Genomic DNA, 22,985 nt, shown 5'->3' on the forward strand with positions numbered 1-22,985 from the left:
TTGGTTTGAGCTTGGCCAGGCGACCGCCTTGGTTTGAGCTTGGCCAGGCGACCGCCTTGGTTTGAGCTTGGCCAGGCGACCGCCTTGGTTTGAGCTTGGCCAGGCGACCGCCTTGGTTTGAGCTTGGCCAGGCGACCGCCTTGGTTTGAGCTTGGCCAGGCGACCGCCTTGGTTTGAGCTTGGCCAGGCGACCGCCTTGGTTTGAGCTTGGCCAGGCGACCGCCTTGGTTTGAGCTTGGCCAGGCGACCGCCTTGGTTTGAGCTTGGCCAGGCGACCGCCTTGGTTTGAGCTTGGCCAGGCGACCGCCTTGGTTTGGGCTTGGCCAGGCGACCGCCTTGGTTTGAGCGTGGCCAGGCGACCGCCTTGGTTTGAGCGTGGCCAGGCGACCGCCTTGGTTTGAGCGTGGCCAGGCGACCGCCTTGGTTTGAGCTTGGCCAGGCGACCGCCGTGGTTTGAGCTTGGCCAGGCGACCGCCGTGGTTTGGGCTTGGCCAGGCGACCGCCGTGGTTTGGGCTTGGCCAGGCGACCGCCTTGGTTTGGGCTTGGCCAGGCGACCGCCTTGGTTTGGGCTTGGCCAGGCGACCGCCTTGGTTTGAGCGTGGCCAGGCGACCGCCTTGGTTTGGGCTTGGCCAGGCGACCGCCTTGGTTTGGGCTTGGCCAGGCGACCGCCTTGGTTTGAGCGTGGCCAGGCGACCGCCTTGGTTTGAGCGTGGCCAGGCGACCGCCTTGGTTTGAGCGTGGCCAGGCGACCGCCTTGGTTTGAGCGTGGCCAGGCGACCGCCTTGGTTTGAGCTTGGCCAGGCGACCGCCTTGGTTTGAGCTTGGCCAGGCGACCGCCTTGGTTTGAGCCTGTTAGTGCCGAATATTATGGATAATGTGTTTCAAACCAACGCTCCATAACGTTGACTTCACTTTGAGATCTGCCTTGTACACAGAGCAGACTAACTTGCTTTTGAATTTGTATAATTGCACCCATCCCCCTTCATTCTGTAGCATCCTATTTCCTACGTGCTCATTTGTTTGCGGTCTCTAATCCGCTCTCGTTGCACCTGTTCTCTTTTATTGTTCCCGTATGTTTGATCCCCTTGATCTCACTTTTTCCTTTCTCTGCCTGGCTGCAGGTGTCTGTCGTATTTCGTCGTCCCCCCCCCCCCCCCCCCCCCTTACATCGCTGCTATCTGTCACTGACAGCCAGGCGGCCACCCCCAGGGCTCAGCCCTTGTCGGGGTCTCTGAGGTCTGGCCAGAGAGCAAGAATGGTTGGTTGGCTCACCAGGGCAGCTGAGGGAGGCCTCCGCCGATAGCCTATTTTTCCAGTGAAGAAGGGGAATTTTAACAGCGACAAATTAATTTCATAATTAAGGTAGAAATTACCGGTCGTTTTGCAGAGTACATTAATCTCATAAGTGCCCCATTTAGTGGGATGTGAGCGGTGGATGAGGCTGCAGAGCGGGAAGAGGCGGGCACTGGGAAAAGCCTTTTTAATGTTCCCTATTTAGGAGATTATTCCAGATATCCCTCTGCACTGGACCAGAAAATACAGATTTTTATTTTTTTTTTATATTTTTTTTTATCTTCTGCAGCCATGCTGAGTCTTCACCCCATATGTTCCCCCTGTAATCATAATGCATGCTGCAATTCTAATATAATATCCATATCATCGCTGCCTTGAAAAAATAAAACTCCAAGCTGATCTAATAAATTATGTGTGTGTGTGTGTGTGTGTGTGTGTGTGTATATATGTATGTAAAATTATATTATATATATATATATATATATAATATACCTCATTAATCTGCTGCATCTTCTGCCCATGGTGGAAATTGGAATGGGACCTTTAAGTGAAAGTGAAACTGCAGCTGAGAAAGATCTGGGTCTCTATCCTGCTAGGCAGCACTCTCACAATCTGGGGAACCCAATCATACTATGTAACCACATGGCACAATAGTGGAGAAAGGTTCCCAAGAGGATGCTCAATGAAATTTTAAAGTGGTTCTAAAGGCAGCTTTTTTAATGTATTTTTTTATCTTACTGCATTCTATACATTAAAAGTAAAAAAAAAAAAAAAAACTTTTGCAAGCATCTCCACCCTTCAAGTCCCCCCCCCCCCCCAAACGTTTACCTGAGCGCGATCTTGATCCAGAAATGTGCACGAGAACAGAGGCGCTCTCTCTCCTTGTTGGCTTGGAAACCGCACCGGGTGCCATTGGCTCCTGCCGCTCCTACTGCTGTCAGTTACGGGGGGGGGGGGGGGGAGCTGTGCTAAACTCTGGGCTAGATTCAGCAACAACATACGGCGGCGTATCTCCAGATACGCCGCCGTAATTTCAAATCTGCGCCGTCGTATCTTTACGCCGATTCTCAAAGGCAGATAAAAAATAGGCTTCCTCCGCCGACGTAACTTGAATACGCCGGCGTATAATTGTGTGCATATTTACGCTGGCCGCTAGGTGGCGCTTCCGTTGTTTTCGGCGTAGAATATGCAAATTACCTAGATACGCCGATTCACAAATGTACGTGCGCCCGGCGTAATCTTTTTACGTCGTTTGCGTAAGGCTTTTCCGGCATAACGTTGCTCCTGCTTCTATGAGGCGTACGCAATGTTAAGTATGGACGTCGTTCCCGCGTCAAATTTTGAATTTTTTGCGTAAGTCGTTCGCGAATAGGGCTGGATGGAATTCACGCTCACGTCGAAACCAATACCTCCTTGCGGCGTACTTTGGAGCAATGCACACTGGGATATGTACACGGACGGCGCATACGCCGTTAGTAAAAAACGTCAATCACGTCGGGTCACCATCCATTTACATAAAACACGCCCCCCTCATACTCATTTGAATTAGGCGCGCTTACGCCGGACCCATTTACGCTACGCCGCCGTAACTTAGGAGGCAAGTGCTTTGTGAATACAGCACTTGCCTCTCTGATTTACGGCGGCGTAGTGTAAATACGATGCGCTACGCCGCCGTAACAATGCACCCGGCTACCTGAATCTAGCCCTCTGTGTCTTATGGGGACTCGGGAGCGAGCACGTGAGTGTAGCAAGCGGTCGGCCATGACACGCCTGTCTCCAGTTTTGCCGTCCTATATTGTCTTATTACATTGCCCAAAACTGCCCTTTTTGCGATGGCGATAAAGGTGTCGTCACCTTTTGGCGTAATTTGGGTTGCAAAGTGAATGCGTTGGCTGCAGTCACAGCAAGGTTATACCTTTTTTATTTCTATAGAGTTGTGACCGTTCAAGACGACCCCCCCCCCCACCCCCCAAATTCCAGCTTTCGGCCCTCGCTGTCATTCTTCTGCTGCGTGCTCGCGCCGCAGGATAGGTCATCCTTGCTTGGACCCGCAAGCGTGACCAGGCCCGAGCTGTTAATTGCACACCTTCTGCAGGTCTGCCAGATAGGCTGGCATCGGCGCGAGGCGGGCGGGGCGCACAACAAAGGTGACAGCGCTACACCAGGACGCCTCGACTCTAATCCCAATTAATTTTATTCAGCCGGTCCGAGCAGGATGCCAGCAGTTAATTACAATGATCACACTGTTGCTTCTCTTTAAAAGCGGGAGGTTGTAGCGCTGCGAGGCCGAGCGCCGTTAATTGCCTGACTCACAGGGAAGCTATTGATTTGGAGCCGTCAGGGACGGCTCCCCGGCTCAGAAAGGATTACATCCCTAATTGTTCCTAGCCTTCCGTTAACAAGATACGCTTCAATAGCGGCTCTGAACCTTATCAGCCTCTGTGCGCTGTAATAAGCGGCATCTTCCTTCCTTCCATCCTCATATCCGCGCTTTTAATAAGGGGGGGGGGGGCACCGCCTGTAGATGCACATCTCTAATGATGCCACCCTGTTTTCCAGCTAAGGGGGCCCTGCTTGTCCCCACTGGTTTCCCACAGAGATACGACAAACTGTCGGGGTGGTTAAATCCGCTGGCATCAATAGAACCGCTTTGGGTGGACTGACCCTTTTTTTTAGTATGGGAGAAGGAAGGAAACAAACCATTCTACAACAATGATTTTTACTTTTCATCTGCCAATAATGCTTTGTGACCATCCTGAGGGTGTTCTCTATGCTGTGTACGAAATGTTTGGCTCTGCACAGAACCTGGCGCAAAATATCGGGCATCCCCTGCACGATCCCTAACTGCAGTGACACTGAAATTGCTGCAAGGCGTGACTGCAGGGGGCTCTGGGGGTGCATCAGCTCTCCCACTGAAACTCCAAATTACACCAGACAACCCCTCAAACCTGGCAGTCTGCCCGAGGAGTTCAGTGCTGAGGTCTGTCTGTCCTCAAAACGGAAACATTTTCTGCAATAAAGTTTTAACAAACCATGGGAAAGAAAATTTGTAAATGGTGGTCTCCAGACAATTAAAGATGCATATTTGTATTTAAATATTTATTGAATAATAGAAAAAGACATAAAAACATAAAACAATGGTGTATGTACATGTCAAACAGAGATGTTGCATTGAATTGGCCAACATGTTTCGCAGTCTGTGTATCCGCTTCTTCAGGGCTTGCTTCGTAACTAACGCAGAATCTGTATTGCAGAGCATAAATGTGTATATAAACAACTATGCACATTATAAGTATATGACGTCCTGGGGGAGGTGTGTGTGTGTGTGTGTTTGTTTTTTTTTTCCTATTTCTTACCCCCTCCCCTCCAGTACCTCCACACATTAGGGACAGTGAGTTGTATAGGTATAATGTACGTAGTTGTTTATATGCATGTTTATGCTCTTGTCTAATACAGATTCTGAGTTGGTTACAAAGCAAGCCCTGAAGAAGCGGATACACAGACCGCAAAACATGTTGGCTACTTCAATATAGGATCTCTGTTTGACATGTTGTACATACGCCATTGTTTTTATATGTAGGGGCGTGTGAGTTATTCCCCTTACTGTTTTATGTTTGTCTGTCTTTTTTCAATAAATATTTAAATGCAAATATGTATCTTTAAGACCCCTTTCACACCGAGGTGCTTAACAGGTGGTCGGGTGAATGCTGATCAGGGAAAATGGCATACAGTATATACAGCATGTAATCCTAGCAGAGGGGCTGGCAGTGATTGGGAGCAGTAATGTGTGAACTGCTCAGAACTGTGATGGGAGGGCGGCTCACAGAGCTGACAGGCAGGGAGGGGGGGGGAGAGCAGGGCTGCGGATGATGGAGGCACGTAAACTGACCACTGTGTCAGGGCTCAGCAGCCATGATACACTGTGGTCAGTTTACAGAGGGGAGGGCAGAAACTGGCAGGTATTACAGATGGCTCAATGCAAATTGGGTAACTGCCACTGGACACCACCACACTGCTTCATCGACTTTGATGTTAAGTTCAGGGAAGCCAGTACTAAAATAGAAGCAAACGCACAAGCCTAGTACAATACCATATAACTCTTTTTATTAATTAAAAAATAAAAATGCCAATGTACTCCCAAAGGTACACAATCTAGTGCATGTAATGGATCCAGTCCCTGAACGGGAAATGTTTCCAATGATGGGGGCACAGGTAACACCTTTCAAAGGCAGAGCCTGAGGAAGAGCATAGGGGAAACGTGTCCATCCACAGGGGGACAGCTTATGCGTTTTCAAGGGCAGAGTCTGAGGAAGAGGGCTTTGCTTTTGAAACCCGTAAACTGTGGATGTACACCTTTCCTGTTTTTGGACCGGATCCATGACATTCACTTGATTTTTGTACCTTTTCTGAGTACATTGTTATTATTTAATAAAGTGTATGGTATTGCACTAGGCTGTTGCCGCCACCTTCTTTTTTTTTATTTTTTTTGCTTCTATACAATTTTGATGCATTTTTATTTAATTTTAGTTTTTTAGTAGGGTATCACAAGTGTGACGCAATTTGAAATTTTCATAAATACTCTTGACTTCTTTCACATGTGCTTAGAGATGCAGCAAAATGACAAACGCAGGTTAAATCGGGGGTTCACCCTAAAAAAAAAAAAAAAAAAAAAAAAAAAAATTCTACCATGCCATCCAGCATACTAGCGCGAGCTACAGTATGCCTTTATTTAATTTTTTTACTCCGTTTAATCCCGTAGTTAAGTTTCAGACTCCCCGCGGAGAATGGCGCGTCACGCTTTCCGAAAATAGCTGAAATAGGACTTGGCTCTTCGCGGCACAGGCGCCGTATAGCGCCGTGTAGAGCCGAGTCCTACTCCGGCTATTTTCGGGAAGCGTGACGCGCCATAGCCGGCCGTCAATCATGTTCCCCTCTGCATAGGAACGCCCATTCCCCGCAGGGGAGTCTGAAACTTAACTACGGGATTAAACTGTGAGTACGGCGCAAAAAAATAAAATAAAGGCATACTGTAGCTCACGCTAGTATGCTGGATGGCATGGTAGAAACTTGTTATTTAGGGTGAACCGCCGCTTTAACTTGGTTACAGCGTTGCCCACATTCAAGGCTTGTTTCATGCACATTAATAAACGCTGCCCAAGCTCCATCTATGCAGCTTTAATACATTTTTTGCTTGCTTGTTTTATTTTTTTCTATTTTTTTTGTTTAACTTTTTTGTCTGAGTAATTGTTTAGGCATGCATGTTTGGCGGTCACAGATCACACACCCAAGGGCAAGCATGGGGTGAGCTTCTTGGGGGATGTATCAGTATGTCCTCCCAGAATCATGCTTGTCCCACCCGGCTATATATGTGTATATCTGATTCCTCCTGTATTTGATTTGTATTGTAACTGTACTGTCTGTCCCCATGTTGTAAAGCTCTGCGCATACTGTTGGCACTATATAAATCCTATATAATAATAATATTATTATTGCAAACGGTGGCCGTGTGGGAAGCAGTTAAAGCGGAGGTTCGCCCTAAAAACATGTATATAACATTACATTCTGCATACTTCCAACATTTACAGTATGCTGTTTGTTTTGTTTTTTTGCTGTACATACCGTATTATTGCTATTTTCCACACGGCTTCCGGGTTCTCACTCCCGCGGGAGTAGGCGTTCCTATGCAGAGACACAGTGTCATGTGGGACTTCGCCCAGATGATTGACGTCTTGAGAAAAACTTCCCCCCGGCGGATAAGGCGCGTCACGAGTTTCCGAAAGTAGCCGAACTGCGAGTCGGCGCTATACGGCGCCTGCGCACCGACTAGGAGCCGTGTAGAGCTGACTGCGCAGGCACCGTATAGAGCCGACTCGCAGTTCGGCTACTTTCGGAAACTCGTGATGCGCCTTATTCGCCGGTGGGAAGTTTTTCTCAAGACGTCAATCATCTGGGTGAAGTCCAAGATGACACTGCGCCTCTGCATAGGAACGCCTACTCCCGCGGGAGTGAGTACCCGGAAGCCGGGTGGAAAATGGCAATAATACGGTATGTACATCAAAAAACAAAACAAACAGCATACTGTAAATGTTGGAAGTATGCAGAATGTAATGTTATATACATGTTTTTAGGGCGAACCTCCGCTTTAAGTAGCAGGCCTGAAAACTGTTGACACCCTTCTCCTGTACTGTTACGTTGTAAAGCTAGGGTGGGAGGAATGACAACATTTTGTAGGGTCATTTTATCAAGCAGTGAATGTGAGTTTTACCAAACATTCTCTGGTGGAGAATCGGTCGCGTGGAAGATTCACCTTCAGTGAATGTATTCTAAATGTCAAATTCACTACTTTAAAACATGTCCCTATGTTTTTATTGTGTTTTCATTGTGTGTTCGTCTGAAGCTTTCTTTTTGTCTATAAAAAACTTTAGTAAGTGTAATAACCTGTAGCTTCTGCTCCTGTTTTACAGGATCGTCCATAAGCAGCGAGTCTTCCCCCGTCTCCTCACCGGCAACCAACCACAGCTCTCCTGCCAGCACGCCAAAAAGGGGTCCGATGGGGCCGATCATAGTGCCCCCAGGGGGACACACTGTGCCGAACACACCACCCGTGGTTACCATTGCACCGACCAAGACCGTGAATGGAGTATGGAGGAGCGAGGCACGCCAGGTAAGAGGCACTTCCTTCCAGTTAAACTCTATGGACAAAAACTTGTAAACCCCTGACCAGAACACCTACAAGAAGTTGACGAAAATTATGTGAAACCCCCTGTAAAACAGCTGCTTCCAGTAAAGGGGTGTGTTGTTACCACATGACACAAAAACATTGTAGACAATTTTCCAATATTGTAGTTGGTGAAGACCCTTTTTTTTGTTCCTCCAAGATTATGCCTCTGTATACGAAGCCAGCTCCATAAAGACATGTTCTTCCCAATTTGGTGTAGAGCAGTGGTTCTCAACCTGGGGGTTGGGACCCCTTCGGGGGTCAAATGATGATTTGCCAGGGGTCACCAAATCCTAGGCTGTTCCTGAAGCCCACACCACTCTCCCAGGCTTTTTGCACCCACCCAGCCGGGCTGTCCCTGGAGCCTGTGGCCACCTAGCTGGGCTGTTGCTGCTGTTGTGCCGCGGCCGCCCACTCATGCCTTTTCTCAGCCGCCCATTCAGTTCACAGCATGGTTGGGGGACACAGACTAGAGGTCAGCTAACTGGTGAGGGATGTGAAGTGGGAGGAGCTGGAGGAGACCTCAGATTTTGGCATAGGTGAGAGAGATAAAAGGGAATGAAAGGAGAGCAAAGGGAGAGTGGTACATCCTAAAATGTACCATAAGGTTTTTTAATACTGTACAAGTGGAAGGGACTCAGGGAGCGCTAAATATCCGTGGGTTAGGGGCGGAAAATCCTTGTCTTGCCTTGGGTCATGGGTGCTCAACCTGTGGCTCTCCAGCTGTTGCAAAACTACAATTCCCATAATGCCTCAGCCTTTGGGAGACATGCTTGTACCTGTCAGCGGCTTGCAATGCCTCATGGGAATTGTAGTTCCGCAACAGCTGGAGAGCCACAGGTTGAGCACCCATGCCTTGGGTGCTGACAACCCACACTACGGAAATAATTTTACTGTTAAAATTTCCCAAGTTGTGGGGACCCCTATCAAGGGGTCATGGCACTAGAAGGTTGAGAACCACTTGTGTAGAGGAACTTGAGTGTCCATCAGAGCCCTGACCTCAACCCTACTAAACACCTTTGGAATAATAGGAAAACCGATTGTGAGGCAGGTCTTCGCAACCAACATCTGTACCTGACTTCACAAATTCCCACAGACACCCTCCAAAATCTTGTGAAAAGTCTTCCCAGAAGAATAGAGGATGATATAAGGGGGGCAACTCTATTAATGGCCATGGGGCAAATTCATATTAATGGCAATGGTTTTGGAATGGTGTGATGGCCACCTTGAGCGGGACGGTGGCGACCTGTCAGGCATGGCCACCTTGAGCGAGACGGTGGCGACCTGTCAGGCATGGCCACCTTGAGCGGGACGGTGGCGACCTGTCAGGCATGGCCACCTTGAGCGGGACGGTGGCGACCTGTCAGGCCTGGCCACCTTGAGCGGGACTGTGGTGACCTGTCAGGCATGTGTCCTCTTAAAAGCGACTGTAGAGATCGGTAAGACATGTCGACACAATGTAGAAAGTACCATCCATAAACGTGCACGGTGGGCATGGCTGGTCGTGTGGTTTGTGATTATAGAGTGTGAAGGGGCAGCTGCTGCCACATACAGGAACGGGGGGACTGTTCTTTGAATCTCCTACACACGCTCTTTATTCCATGCGACTCTTATCTTGGCTATCAAAGCTTTTCAAATCTATGCTGAAATCCGACATCCTGTCGAGGGAAAAATTTCATGAAAAGAGACTTGACCTACATAAAGAAATATTCTGCTCAGCTTTGATGTCCAATGCAAATTCGATGCCACAATATTGCTCGCATTTTTAATCAGTCTTTGATACAAAGCGACAAGGCCGCACCGACCAACCTCTGCTTACATCAGATAATCCTTGCGCCCCGTGGGAGGTGGGGGGTGGGCTACCTTGTGTGTAGGCCTTGCAGAAGCCAAGCGCCCCCCCCCCCTTATTATTTTTAGCCCATGCTGCCCCTCTGACCTCCCCCCAATGCCGGATAGCCAGGGGCAGGTCACAGTTCACAGGCAGCTGAATGCTCACCCAGCAGGGTGGAGGGAAGAGGAGGGGGAAGCTGACTGAAGGCTTTACACACAAACACAAGGGCCTGGAAAGTGAACAGATGTTGTGTTCATTAAGAATTCCAATCAACGGAGCCCCATCCCTTTCAATTAATTATGGCTGATGTGTCTGGAGGAGGGGGAGAGATTCTCGGGGAGGGAAGAGAGGCTTCTTCCAGCTTTGTAAATAAATTTTTTGTCTTTTTGGGCTCTGTGGCTTGTTCCGCATTGTGAAACCAGCTTGACGTACATGCATCAGACTTTTTATGGTGGCGGCATAATCCCCCCCCCCCCCCCCCATCCCTCTACAGAGAATATAATTGTATAAAATCAATCCTTACTCCCCAATCAGCTCACGCTTTATTATCCCCAACAGTTATGCTATGTTTATATAGCTCTGACCTATACCGCAGCGCTGTACAGAGAACACTGAGCCAGTCACATCAGTCTCTGCACCAGAGGAGCTTACACTCTAATGTCCCCACAGTCTCACACGATTGTTGTATACGTCAGAGCTATAAAAATATATAACAATCGTGTGAGACTGTGGGGACATTAGAGTGTAAGCTCCTCTGGTGCAGAGTCTAATGTGAACAGTTCTCTGTACAGCACTGTGGTATATGTCAGAGCTATATAAATATATCACAGTGCTGTACAGAGAACTGTTCACATTAGACTCTGCACCAGAGGAGCTTACACTGTGGACAGCACAGTGGCTTAGTGGTTAGCACTTCTGTCTTGCAGCACTGGGGTCATCGGTTTGAATACCAATCATGATGCTGCTTGCATGGAGTTTGCATGTTCTCCCTATGCATGTATGGGTTTTCTCCCACACTGCAAAGACATGCTGGTCAGTTAATTGGCTCATGTCAAACTTGGCACTAGTGTATAAGAGATGGGGACCTTGGATTGTAAGCTCCTTGAGGGCAGGGAGTAATATATGAATGACCTCCACCTTTACACCCCTACGGTAGGGCCATGTCCTTTCAAAACTTACCTACAAAAATCCTCCCAGCTTTCCACCCCTCCAGAACTAACCTACACTAACCCCCCCCCCCCCCCAGCTTTCCACCTCTATGGGGCAGGGCCACGTCCTGCTCATACCTCCAAAACTAACCTACAATAACCCCCCCCCCAGCTTTCCACCCCTATGGCAGGGCCGCGTCCTGCTCATACCTCCAGAACTAACCTACACAACCCCCCAGCTACCCACCTCTATGGCGGGGCCACGTCCTTTCCACCCCTTCAGAACTAACCTACACAACCCCCCCAGGTTCCTACCTCTATGGCAGGGCCACGTACTTCAGAACTAACCTACACTAACCCCCCCCCCCCACAGCTTTCCACCTCTATGGGGCAGGGCCACGTCCTGCTCGTACCTCCAGAACTAACCTACAATAACCCCCCCCCCAGCTTTCCACCCCTATGGCAGGGCCGCGTCCTGCTCATACCTCCAGAACTAACCTACACAACCCCCCAGCTACCCACCTCTATGGCGGGGCCACGTCCTTTCCACCCCTTCAGAACTAACCTACACAACCCCCCCAGGTTCCTACCTCTATGGCAGGGCCACGTACTTCAGAACTAACCTACACCCCCCCCCCCCAGCTTCCCACCTCTATAGCAGGGCCACGTCCTTCTTGCACCTCCTGAACTAACCTACACAAATCCCACCACTCCAGAACTAACCTACACAACTCCCCCCAGCTTGCCACGTCCTTTCCACCCCTTCAGAACTAACCTACACAACCTCCCCAGGTTCCTACCTCTATGGCAGGGCCACGTCCTTCAGAACTAACCTACACCCCCCCCCCCCCAGCTTCCCACCTCTATGGCAGGGCCACGTCCTTTCCACCCCTTCAGAACTAACCTACACACCCCCCCAGCTTCCCACCTCTATGGCAGGGCCACGTCCTTCAGAACTAACCTCCCCACCTCTATGGCAGGGCCACGTCCTTCAGAACTAACCTCCCCACCTCTATGGCAGGGCCACGTCCTTCTTGCACCTCCTGAACTAACCTACACAAATCCCACCCCTCCAGAACTAACCTACAAAACTCCCCCCAGCTTTCCACCTCTATGGCAGGGCCACGTCCTTTCCACCCCTCCAGAACTAACCTACACAACTCCCCCCAGCCTTCCACCTCTATGGCAGGGCCACGTCCTTTCCACCCCTCCAGAACTAACCTACACAACTCCCCCCCAGCTTCCTACCTCTATGGCAGGGCCACGTCCTTTCCACCCTTTCAGAACTAACCTACACAACTCCCCCCAGCCTTCCACCTCTATGGCAGGGCCACGTCCTTTCCACCCCTTCAGAACTAACCTACATAACCCCCCCCCCCCCCCCCCAGCTTCCTACCTCTATGGCAGGGCCGCACCCTTTCCACCCCTTCGGGAACTAACCTACACAACTCCCCCCAGCCTTCCAACTCTATGGCAGGGCCGCATCCTCGCAATGTTCTCAGTCAGAAATCCTTATTACCATTCGCTGCAAACTGAGCCGTAATAGACTTGTTCGGACCATCCCAGAGGCTGGAGCTGCATTCTGGCATCATTCCATACAAGCCTGACAGCTCCACTTTTATTATAAATGGTGATCCTGCCATACAGGTCCCTTACAGGCCATACCCGCTCTGGGAAATGCCATGCAGCCTTTGCTGGAGTGCATGTAGACAGGAAGTGACTGCAACAGGGATGCAGGGCAATGGCAGCACTGACTTGCAATCAAGTATGAAGAAGTAAAAAAAATGTGTCATCCACTTACAACTACTTACAAATCTTGCTGGTGAAAATGCCATATGATGTGTTAAATGAGTGAGGGATGGAAGAGGTCGGGAGTGAGCAGATAGCTGCTATTACGGAGGACATTATAAGTGAGCACAAGAGACCAGCTACGGGCTGCAAAGCGCACGTTTTGTAATTATGCGCACAATAACTGCTCTGCCATTGTTGCACTTTGACGATATTTCCTGGCAGATGTAAGCACTTGACCCGTCGAAGCGCGGCTGGCGCTCCTCTCTGGCGGCGGCAGCTGCATTTTGTCCGGGGATAATGGGGAGGCGAGCAGAATGAAAACTGTAAACGCACGCGGGGTAAGTGCTTCGCGGAGCAGCCCGCAGACACTTGACTGTGCCGTTCCGCTCGTCTTGCTCCCTGCGGCTGATCTGCTCCGACGTTCTGCTGCATTTTACCAGATCAGCAAGCATGCAGATTTCACCGCCGCCGCTCCTTGGCCCATCTAACCATTAAAAACCATCCAGCCTTGTAAAGAGACCCCTGAGAGACGCAGCGTTCAGGCCTCGGCTGGCTCCTTTTCATTTTTATTTTTAATTCCCAGCTCTATAAAGCTGCATATGTTTGCACAATGAATCATAGCAGAGCCAATCCCGACTTCACTTACCTGCTTTATATACAAAACAACTGACGCTACATATGTTCAATTATTGTTTATCCAGACAGATGTTTTAATGGGTTTAATGGGAGAAAAAAAAGCTGAAAGGGGGGGGGGGGGGGGCTCCCTCTATGAATTAATAGGGTCATTATTTAATAAAAAAAAAAAACTGACACTTCATATTTCTGTACCAGATGAGCTTGCATTCTAATGTCCCCCTTTTTTATTTTTCTACATTTATATGGCTCTGACATATACTGCAGCGCTGTACAGAGAACACTGAGCAAGTCACATCAGTCTCTGCACCAGAGGAGCTTACACTCGAATGTCCCCCCACAGTCACACACTGATATTACACATTTATATAGCTCTGACATATGCTGTACAAAGAACACTGAGCCAATCGCATCCGTCTCTACACCATAAGAACTTACACTCTAATGTCCTCACCACAGTCGCACCATTATTATTATACATTTTTATAGCATTATGGTATATGTCAGAGCTATTTAAATGTATAACAATAATATTGTGTTTAATTGTGGGGGAGACATTAGAGTGTAAGCTCCTCTGCTGCAGAGACTGATGGGACTGGCTCAGTGTTCTCTGTACAGCACTATTGTATATGTCAGAGCTGTACAGAGAACACTGAGCCAGCCACATCAGTCTCTGCAGCAGAGGAGCTTGCCCGCCTGATGCAGCAGAGGAGCTTGCCCGCCTGATGCAGCAGAGGAGCGTGCCCGTCTGATGCAGCAGAGGAGCGTGCCCGTCTGATGCAGCAGAGGAGCGTGCCCGCCTGATGCAGCAGAGGAGCTTACACTCTAAGGCCCCGTACACACGGCCGAACATGTCTGCTGAAACTGGTCCGCGGACCAGTTTCAGCAGACATGTTTGGCCGTGTGTAGGCCTGAGCGGACCATTTTTGGGCGGATCGGACAGGTTTCCAGCGGACAACTGTTTCCTGGACTTGCTTTAAAACAGTCCGCTGGAAACCTGTCCGCCCGGACATGTACGGTCGTCTGTACAGACCTACCGTACATGTCCGGCCGCCCGCCATCCCTCGCATGCGTCGAATGACTTAGACGCATGCGTGGAAGCATTTAAAAGGCAGGCCCGCCCACGTCGCCGCGTCATTGTCGCAGCGACACCGCATCATCGACGCGGCAACACCGCGGACACGCCCCGCGTATTGTTTACGCGCGGAATTCTGTTCGATGGTGTGTACAGCCATCGAACAGAAGTCCCCGGGCAGACATGTCAGATGAAAACGGTCCGCGGACCGGTTTCATCGGACATGTCTGCTCGTGAGTACAAGGCCTAACTGTTGCATACACAACAGCATTGCAGTTTAAAGTGGAGCTCCACAAAAAGGGGATTCTCCACTTGTTTGCCTGGCTTCACCGCTAGTTTCCCTTAGCCGAGATGGCGGCGGCAGCTGCCGAGAGCTGATTGAAAAATCGGCTTTGGTAAAGACACTGCTGGATTCATAGACAGGTAAGTGTCCAACTATTAAGTCAGCAGCTGCAGTATTTGTTGGACTTCTATTTTTTTCTGAAGGAGCCTAGAGCTCTACTTTTTTAAGTAATGAGGAAGTTCAGTAAACTTCTGTTTTAAAGACAGTTGCAGGGCAGGGTTTCTGGCTATCCCTGACTAGTAGAAGTACAATGGTGGCTTTTATAGGAAGGGTAATGCATGTTTTCAATAAGTTATAAGTATTTGGGGAAGATTTGTGAGCAAAACCACATGGCCCTGCTTCTTTCCAGGTCTCGCAATGTCCAGCTGACCCTCATTGACTACCTTTTTTATAAGGGCCACCCTACCCTGTATAATATATACGCAAACCCCATTTGACCGTGTATTTATTTAAAGCCCAACGCCGGGCAAAACTTTTTTTTCCCCATGCAGTGGGGCTGGACCCACACTGCACTGGTCAGCTGCCCGTTTTGTCTAGGGGTGAGCAGAAAGCTTGTACTCGCCTGATCCTCTGATCCTCCCCCGTGGTCCAGCAATGGACTCTTCCTGGTCTGTGGAGTCCGCTCTAGGCGTGATGACGTCAGGAACAGTTCCTTATTCAAGTGTGCTGGAGTGCAGGGGTGCCAGACCGGTCTTGTGCTGGGAGGATTAGGTAAGTAGATCTCCGCTTTCCCCTAGGAAAACATTAACAGATAACCCGTACAGTGCGGGCACAGCTCCACTGCATGGGAAAAAATGTTTGCCTGGAGGCTTTAAAGTCAGAAGCCAAAAGAGAGTACCTAGGTATTGACAGGTCAAATAAGGTTTATTCATTAGTGATTTGTTCGAATGCAGCTAACATGTTTCAGAGGTTGCGACCTTCATCAGGGCTTGACAATGTTGGACTGGAAAATGGATGGTTCTTTGCTCAGAATTTCTTTTCCAGTCTGCCATCACCAAGCACAGACGCCTCATCTCTCCATTTTTAGGGGGTTATCAGGACAAATAAACGTTGTTTGGCAATTACAGTAGGCAGTTATTAAATGATTACTGTGACAAACCTTATCTAGATGGTTATCCGTTTCTTGGGGCTCTCTTCTACAAACTGTTGGGATACCAAGTGGAGGCCCTCTGGGCACTTCACACCAGATTGGAATACATGCCTAGACTGAGGTCCAGCACTCTCTATCACTGTACTACACCCTAATAGTGACATGTCTCTTTTTTTTCCTTCAGCAGTCAGACGGTTCCTCCCGGGTGAGCAGTCTCAGCAGAGAGCGCCTGATCGCAGAGTCTCAGCTGCCACAAGAGAAGTCTGGCAATCCCTCCGTACCCGCACATCTACTGGGGAACGCATACGCCTTTGCCATCCCGCCAAACTCCGTCGTCCAAGATTCCCGCTTCCAACCCTTAAAGTAAGTTGGTGGGCTCTCGTGGTTGGGCTAACCAAGGCTCTGTCAGAGGAACTCGGGTCTAATGGAAATGTTGGGTATTTTTTTAAATGCATTTTACCACTCTTAGGGGGGCAGCACAGTGACTTAATAGCTAGCACTCTAGCCTTGCAGCGCTGGGGTCCTCGATCCTTGTACAAACCAAGATGAAGTATGCATGTTCACCTTGCGTGGGTTTGTTATGGGTACTTCACACTCCAAAGACTTGCTGGTAGTCTACGAACCACAGCCCATTGGGGGATGCATGGAACCCAACACTCCCAGAAAAGTATGGATAGCCGCACTCTCATTTTGCCATTGCTACAAGCACCGCCAGCACCTTGGTAGTTCAACCGCCCTTGATTGCTCACGGGGCTCACCTGGAGCGGTGAGAAAATTTCTTTCTCCCAGAAAAGTATGATGGAGGCCACGGCTCTTCAATAGACGGGAGATTGGAGACAAGGATACCGGAGAGGTCTTCTTTTGCAGGAAACTGCAAATTTTTTTGTTTAATTACAATCTTAATAGGTTTAAAGCGGTTGTAAACCCTGCTTTATTTTTATCTACAGGTAAGCCTATAATGAGGCTTTCCTGTAGGTAAAATGAATATCTCCTAAACGTGCATACCGTGCCGGACCTTCAGAGCTTCTTGCTGAGACCAAGGGCTCCCGCACGCATGCGTGGGAGTGACGTCATCGCGGTTTCGGCCATTCACAGCACCGGAGCTCGTGAACACCGAAGAATGAACGGGAGAAAATGTGAGCGGGTGCCGTTGGAAAGGCTTTGTTCTAAGCTGAGCATTTTCTAATGTACTAGTATGCAATGCATACTAGCACATTATGCCATTGTCTTGCATGTTGGGTTTTTTTTTCCACTGGTTTACTACTGCTTTAAAGATATTGACATTGTTTCAAAGATCTTGCATTGATGGGAAATGATCTTGCTTTCCAGCCTCCAAAGGCCGGTTCCCCACATGGTCCCTTCCAGCACAGTAACCGAGGAATACCTGCGCAGCTTCCGTCCGTACCACACAGCTGAAGACCTTCGCATGCCTTCGCTCCCCCACCTCAGCCTGGACCCATCCGCGGCGGCAGCTTATTACCACAACAGCTACCTAGCAGCCCACCACCCCTTCCCGCACCCTGCCTTCAGGTAAGAAAACGTATCAGCCGAAAATTGTGTTTTCTGCAATTGGCCGAGAGAGAAAAAGGTGCAGATAATGGTGCCAAAAAACACATGCGTAAATCCTAAGGTGTTTTTTTTTACTTTTTTCTCCTTTTTGTTTTCACTAGAGGTGCACTGAATGGAAATTTTTGTGCTAAAATCAAAAATGCAGGATGCACTTGGCCGAAAATTGAAAATTGCAATAAAATACAATTTTTATATATATATATATATATATATATATATATATATATATATATATATATATATATATATATATATATATATATATATATATATATATATATATATATATATATTTAAAAATTAAATAAAATATGAATTTGTCTGCCATTATCGCCACCTTTTGATGCAAGAAAGGCTATAAAAAAGAAAAAGTCACGGGACCTATGCGCTAAAGGTGCCGATACTGGCCAACTAATTCATATTTATTTAAATTCATATTATTTAAAAAGTCGAATATAGATTTTATATATATATATAATCTATATTTGACTTTTTAAATAAATATGAATTAGTTGGCCAGTATCGGCACCTTTAGCGCATAGGTCCCGTGACTTTTTCTTTTTTATAGCCTTTCTTGCACTAAAGGTGCCGATAATGGCAGACAAATTCATATTTTATTTAATTTTTAAATATATAATATATATTTTTTTTCGGCCAAGTGCATCTTGCATTTTCAGTTTCAGCACAAAATTGTTACATTTGGTGCACCTCTAGTGAAAACAAATGGGGGGGGGGGGGGGGGGGGAATGTAAAAACTAATGCAATATATGAAAGTTTTTTGGTTTTGGGCATGATACCGCTTTAAGCTTTTTCAGGGGAGGGATGATAATCGCCAGCTTTCTTTTTGCTTTTGCAGAATGGATGATTCGTACTGTTTGTCCGCCCTGAGGTCCCAGTTCTACCCAATGCACAACCCCGGATCCCTGCCACCCATGCACCACTCCGCTATGCACCTGCACTTGTCTGGAGTTCGCTACCCAGCAGACCTCGCCCATCAATCACTATCCGCCCTGCAGTCAGAGCGAATCTCCAGCTTGACAGCCGAAAGGTAATGTTGGTGATACTGAGATATCCAGTTATATCATGAGCCTAGGAAAGGGAGTCACCGCTCCAGGTGGATTTTTAGCAGACAATTGAAGGAACCTCCCAGGAGTCCAAGGTGCTGGCAATGCACTAGGCAAACATGGAAATTGATGGACAGCCGCACTCTGGATAAACTTGAGAAAGTTGTCTTTATTGATAAAAGATACAGTCACATAAGGGGACAGCTGACGCGTTTCGCACACAGTTAGTGCTTAGCCATGACTAAGCAATAACTGTGTGCGAAACGCGTCGGATGTCCCCTTATGTGACTGTATCTTTTGATGTACATGTCTTACTTTTATCAATAAAGACAACTTTCTCAAGTTTATCCGGAGTGCGGCTGTCCATCGATTTACATGTTTTCCATATATCATGAGCCTGATGGGCACCAAGGTCACATTCTGTGATTGGTGGTCCTCAGCCTGTGGGGTCAGGACAATTTTTAATCTACCAGAATGCATTTTATTTTTTGTGGACCCCTAATTCTCTAGGCTTGCTAAATTTGGAGTCCACAAATTTCAGGTCTATAATTCTGATGTGTAATGTGCTTGTTGCATAAGCAACTTATAACTAGGCTCAAGAGCAGGAGGGGGTCCTCGCATAAGAGGCGGTAGAGCTCTTATTGTTAAAGTATTTGATACCCCAACGTTGTATGTTCCTGCTGCACCATGTACTTGTATGAGAAAGTATCCTGTTCTCTTTGTATTGCTTCCTTTGTGTGAAATCCCTGGTGTTCCCGCTAGTCCCTCTGCTTTTCCTATTAAAAACTGACCACGCTAAGCAGGAGGAGAACACACCATGGCCCGTTCTCTAGCTCTGCTGGGAACTCGGCCTGTTCTCCTCCAATGGTCAGACTTGTCCTGACACTCCCCCCTCTGCACAGCCATTCACTGCAATGCTCAGTGTGCTGTTTCTTCTCCTCCCCCAGCTCTTATGCAGCTGAGAACAGAGGGAATGTGATCACTTATAGAAAAGGGAAAAAAAGGTAATTATAATGTTCTTCTTTTTTTTTTTATATCTATATACAAATGTTTTGCCTTTTCATTTCAGTTTTTTAAACTGAATGGGTTGTTTTTACTAGGTGAGGGTTTACAATCACTTTAACATGCAGCTTTGTTGTGAAAGACGGTCTCATTGGTCAAGCTGATTTGCTTGTATCAAAATTCTCCAGAAGAGGAAGGGGGATTTGTAGGAGTGGGGTGGGGGGTTGGGGTGGCTACCAGCCTTTATCAACCTTTTTGGAACTCTTAAAGCGAAGGTCCGCCCACCTCTGCAAAAATTAAAAGCCAGTAGCTGCTGACTTTTAATAATCGGACACTTGCCTGTCCCGGAGTCCAGCGATATCGGCACCGCAGCTGATGGTTCCACCACCTGTCGGGTGCTGCCACCTCCATTGCGAGTAAGGGAACCCGGCAAGTGTAGCTTTACGGCTTCACGCCGGGAACCCTACTGCGCATGCGCGAGGCTCCGGTCCTCTCTCCCTACTGGCCAGGGAAGGAGGAGGCGGGAGCCCTAGTGAGGACGCAAATACCCGCGGCTGAGGCTCCCGGAAGTGGGGACAGGGGATACCTGTGAAAGACGGTATCCTGCCCCCCCCCCCCGAAAGGTGCCAAATGCGGCACCGGAGGGGGGGGGAGAGAAGTACAACAAGTGGAAGTTTCACTTTTGGGTGGACACTTTAAATTGGCATTCTGATCTTGGGGAACCCCTGCTAAAAATGACTCTACAACTCATGATCCATTAGTGTGATGGTCAGTGGGATAAATTACCCCTTTACAAATTAGCTAAGAACCCCTGCTAAAAATGACTCTACAACTCATGCTCCTTATACTTTTGGTCATTGGGGGGGGGAATGACCCCCTTACAAATAGCTAAGAAGATCAATGATGGTATCAGTGGGAACTGATCTGAGAGGTAGAGATTGCTGATTGCTCAAGGAACCCCTAGCTATCTCCCTGGAGGAACCCTAGCTGAGAAACCCTAGTCCATACTGTTTTGAGAAGGAACGTTTGTATGCAATCAGGCCCGGATTTCCCACAAGGCCACCAAGGCCAGGCCTTTGGGCGGCAGGGCGCAGAGGGGCGGCAGTGGCATGGAGTCCCCTGAAGCCGGGAACATACAGTTAAGGGCGGCAAGTTGCTTTTCTAGCAGGACTAACTGTAGTGTGGGGGAATCCGCCCACTCGTTAACAAGTGATTGCAGCAATGTCGCCGAAATCACTTGTAAAATGTGTGCTGCAGTCTGTCCCCCCCCCCCCCCCCCACATACCTCTCTCTGCTGGCTCTCTCTGCTGGCTCTGTCTTCAGGACTCCGTCCTCCCTCCGGCCGCCGAACCTGTCTACTGTCCCTGCCGCTGATGTACACAGTGAGAGGGGTGAGCTGTGCTCTTCCAATCTCAGCTGTGACAGGAGTTCTAGCACAGTGCTAGGACTCCTGTTTTGGAGGTGACAGGGTCAATAAAGAGAACCTGTCACCTTCAATTACTATCACACAGGGAATTGTTTTCTCCTGTGTGATAGCAATAAAGTTTAAGTGGAATTTTTTTTATACAAAAAAAAAAAAAAAGATAATAATTAAATTAATAAACAAATAAATGATTAAAAATTAAAGAATATGAAAAATAATATTAAAAATAATAAGAAAATTATACAAAAAAAAAAGTAAACGACTAGCTACAAATAAATAAAAAGTAAAAAAAAAAAAAAATGTTAACTAACAATGCCGCCCCTGCCATCCGGTTGCCATTCTCTGTTGATTTGGGGGGGGGGGGGGGTGATTCGGTTGACAGGGAGGGGGTGCATTGCGGAACCTGGCCTTGGGGCGGCAGGGAGAGCAAATCCGGCCCTGTATGCAATACCCACTTTCAGAATTTTGATAGGATTCTTGGTGGTGAGGGGGTACCACTGCATCAAGATATGACTTTGCAGGGTACTTGCACAGCTAGCAAGGAGGGAGGTAGGGGGTTGGTACATTGGGTGCAACGGTAGAGTATTCTTCCAAACGTTACTAACTAGTACCAGATAGGAAACCACGCATTGCTCAAAAAGTTAAATGTTTTTTTTTTTTGTTTTCCCCTCCAGACTTCAAATGGATGAGGAGCTCCGGCAGCGGGAGAGAGAGCGGGAGAGAGAACGGGAGAGAGAACGAGAGAGGGAACGAGAAAAAGAAAGGGAATCTGACCGCGAGCGGGAAAAAGAGAGAGACCGGGAACGGGAGAGGGAACGAGAGAGGGAGAAGAAGGAACGGGAAAGGGAGAAGGAGCGGGAGAGGGAGCAGGAACTGGAAAGGCAACGCGAGAGGGCGAGAGAGAAAGAGGCCGCCCTCCTGAAGAACCTGGAGAGCCAGTACTTGGCAGAGTCTGAACTCCACCCCATGCGGAGTCACCAGGAAGAACGGGCGAAACCCGCAGAGCAACCCCCTCCCAGCAGACCCGGTAAACGTTCATTTTACATATCTGTCTTTTGCCAGAACAGGACATGAGCCTAAAACTTTTTTTGTTGTTAAATACGCTTAATGGAAAGCTACAGAGTATCGGCGAGAAGTTACTTAGCGGTCCATTTGACTTATTTTAGCATTTATTTTGAATGTCACCAAGACACGTTGCTTTACAAAAAAGGGTCCATTATGTGTTTTTAGCACAATGTGTCTTGGCAGTCCATTATTTTCAATGGGTTGCCTTTTATGCCATACAAATTGGCATACAGAATAACGCACATTAACCACTTGACCTCCAGAAGATTGGCCCCCCTTCATGATCAGGCCATTTTTTGCAGTACGGCACTGCGTCGCTTTAACTGACAATTGCGCGGTCGTGCAAAGCTGCGGCCAAACAAAATTGACGTGTTTTTTTTCGCAAATAGAGCTTTATTTTGGTGATTTTTGATTACCTCTGCAATTTTTTTTTTTTTTTTGCACTCTAAACAAAAAAAGAAACAAAAAAATAGGACTTTTTGCTATAATAACTATCCAAAAATAAAAAAGAAATAAAAAATGTCTTCATTCGTTTTAGACCGATATATATTCTTCTACATATTTTTGGTAAAGGAAATCGCAGTAGGTGAATATTGATTGGCAATTGCGTGGTCATGCGACGTTGTACCTAAATAAAATGTATGCCACCTTCTATTTTAAAAAAAAAAACGCAGAAGTGATCAAGTACCACCAAAAAGAAGGCTCTATTGATTTACTTGATCATCTCTGCGTTTTTTTTTTTTTTTTTGCGCTATAAAAGAAAAAAAAAGAGCGACAATTTTGAAAAAAAAAATATTTTTTACTTTTCTCTATAAAACATATCCAATAACGCATTTCTTCATAAATTTAGGGCAAGATGTATTCTGCTACGTATTTTTGGTAAACTAAAAACCCAATAAAGTTATAGCGTCTACAAACTAATGGGATATTTAGATTTT

General features: G+C 47.7%; 1 protein-coding gene across 7 annotated transcripts in view; it reads left to right on the forward strand.

Annotated features, from left to right (window-relative positions):
• The window catches only part of GSE1 (Gse1 coiled-coil protein), a 486,852-nt gene that overhangs the window by 437,677 nt on the left and 26,190 nt on the right, over positions 1-22,985 (forward strand). For 6 of the 7 annotated variants that reach the window (XM_040329398.1, XM_040329399.1, XM_040329401.1 and 3 more), the window contains 6 exons: positions 7,760-7,959; positions 16,109-16,287; positions 17,254-17,454; positions 18,350-18,541; positions 19,505-19,561; positions 21,657-22,009. In XM_040329398.1, the coding sequence (XP_040185332.1) occupies positions 7,760-7,959; positions 16,109-16,287; positions 17,254-17,454; positions 18,350-18,541; positions 19,505-19,561; positions 21,657-22,009 (1,182 nt within the window). The remainder of the gene's footprint in view (positions 1-7,759; positions 7,960-16,108; positions 16,288-17,253; positions 17,455-18,349; positions 18,542-19,504; positions 19,562-21,656; positions 22,010-22,985) is intronic. The other variant, XM_040329400.1, reaches the window with a different exon arrangement.

The sequence above is a fragment of the Rana temporaria genome, chromosome 11, assembly GCF_905171775.1.
Source record: "Rana temporaria chromosome 11, aRanTem1.1, whole genome shotgun sequence".
Taxonomy (NCBI): domain Eukaryota; kingdom Metazoa; phylum Chordata; class Amphibia; order Anura; family Ranidae; genus Rana; species Rana temporaria.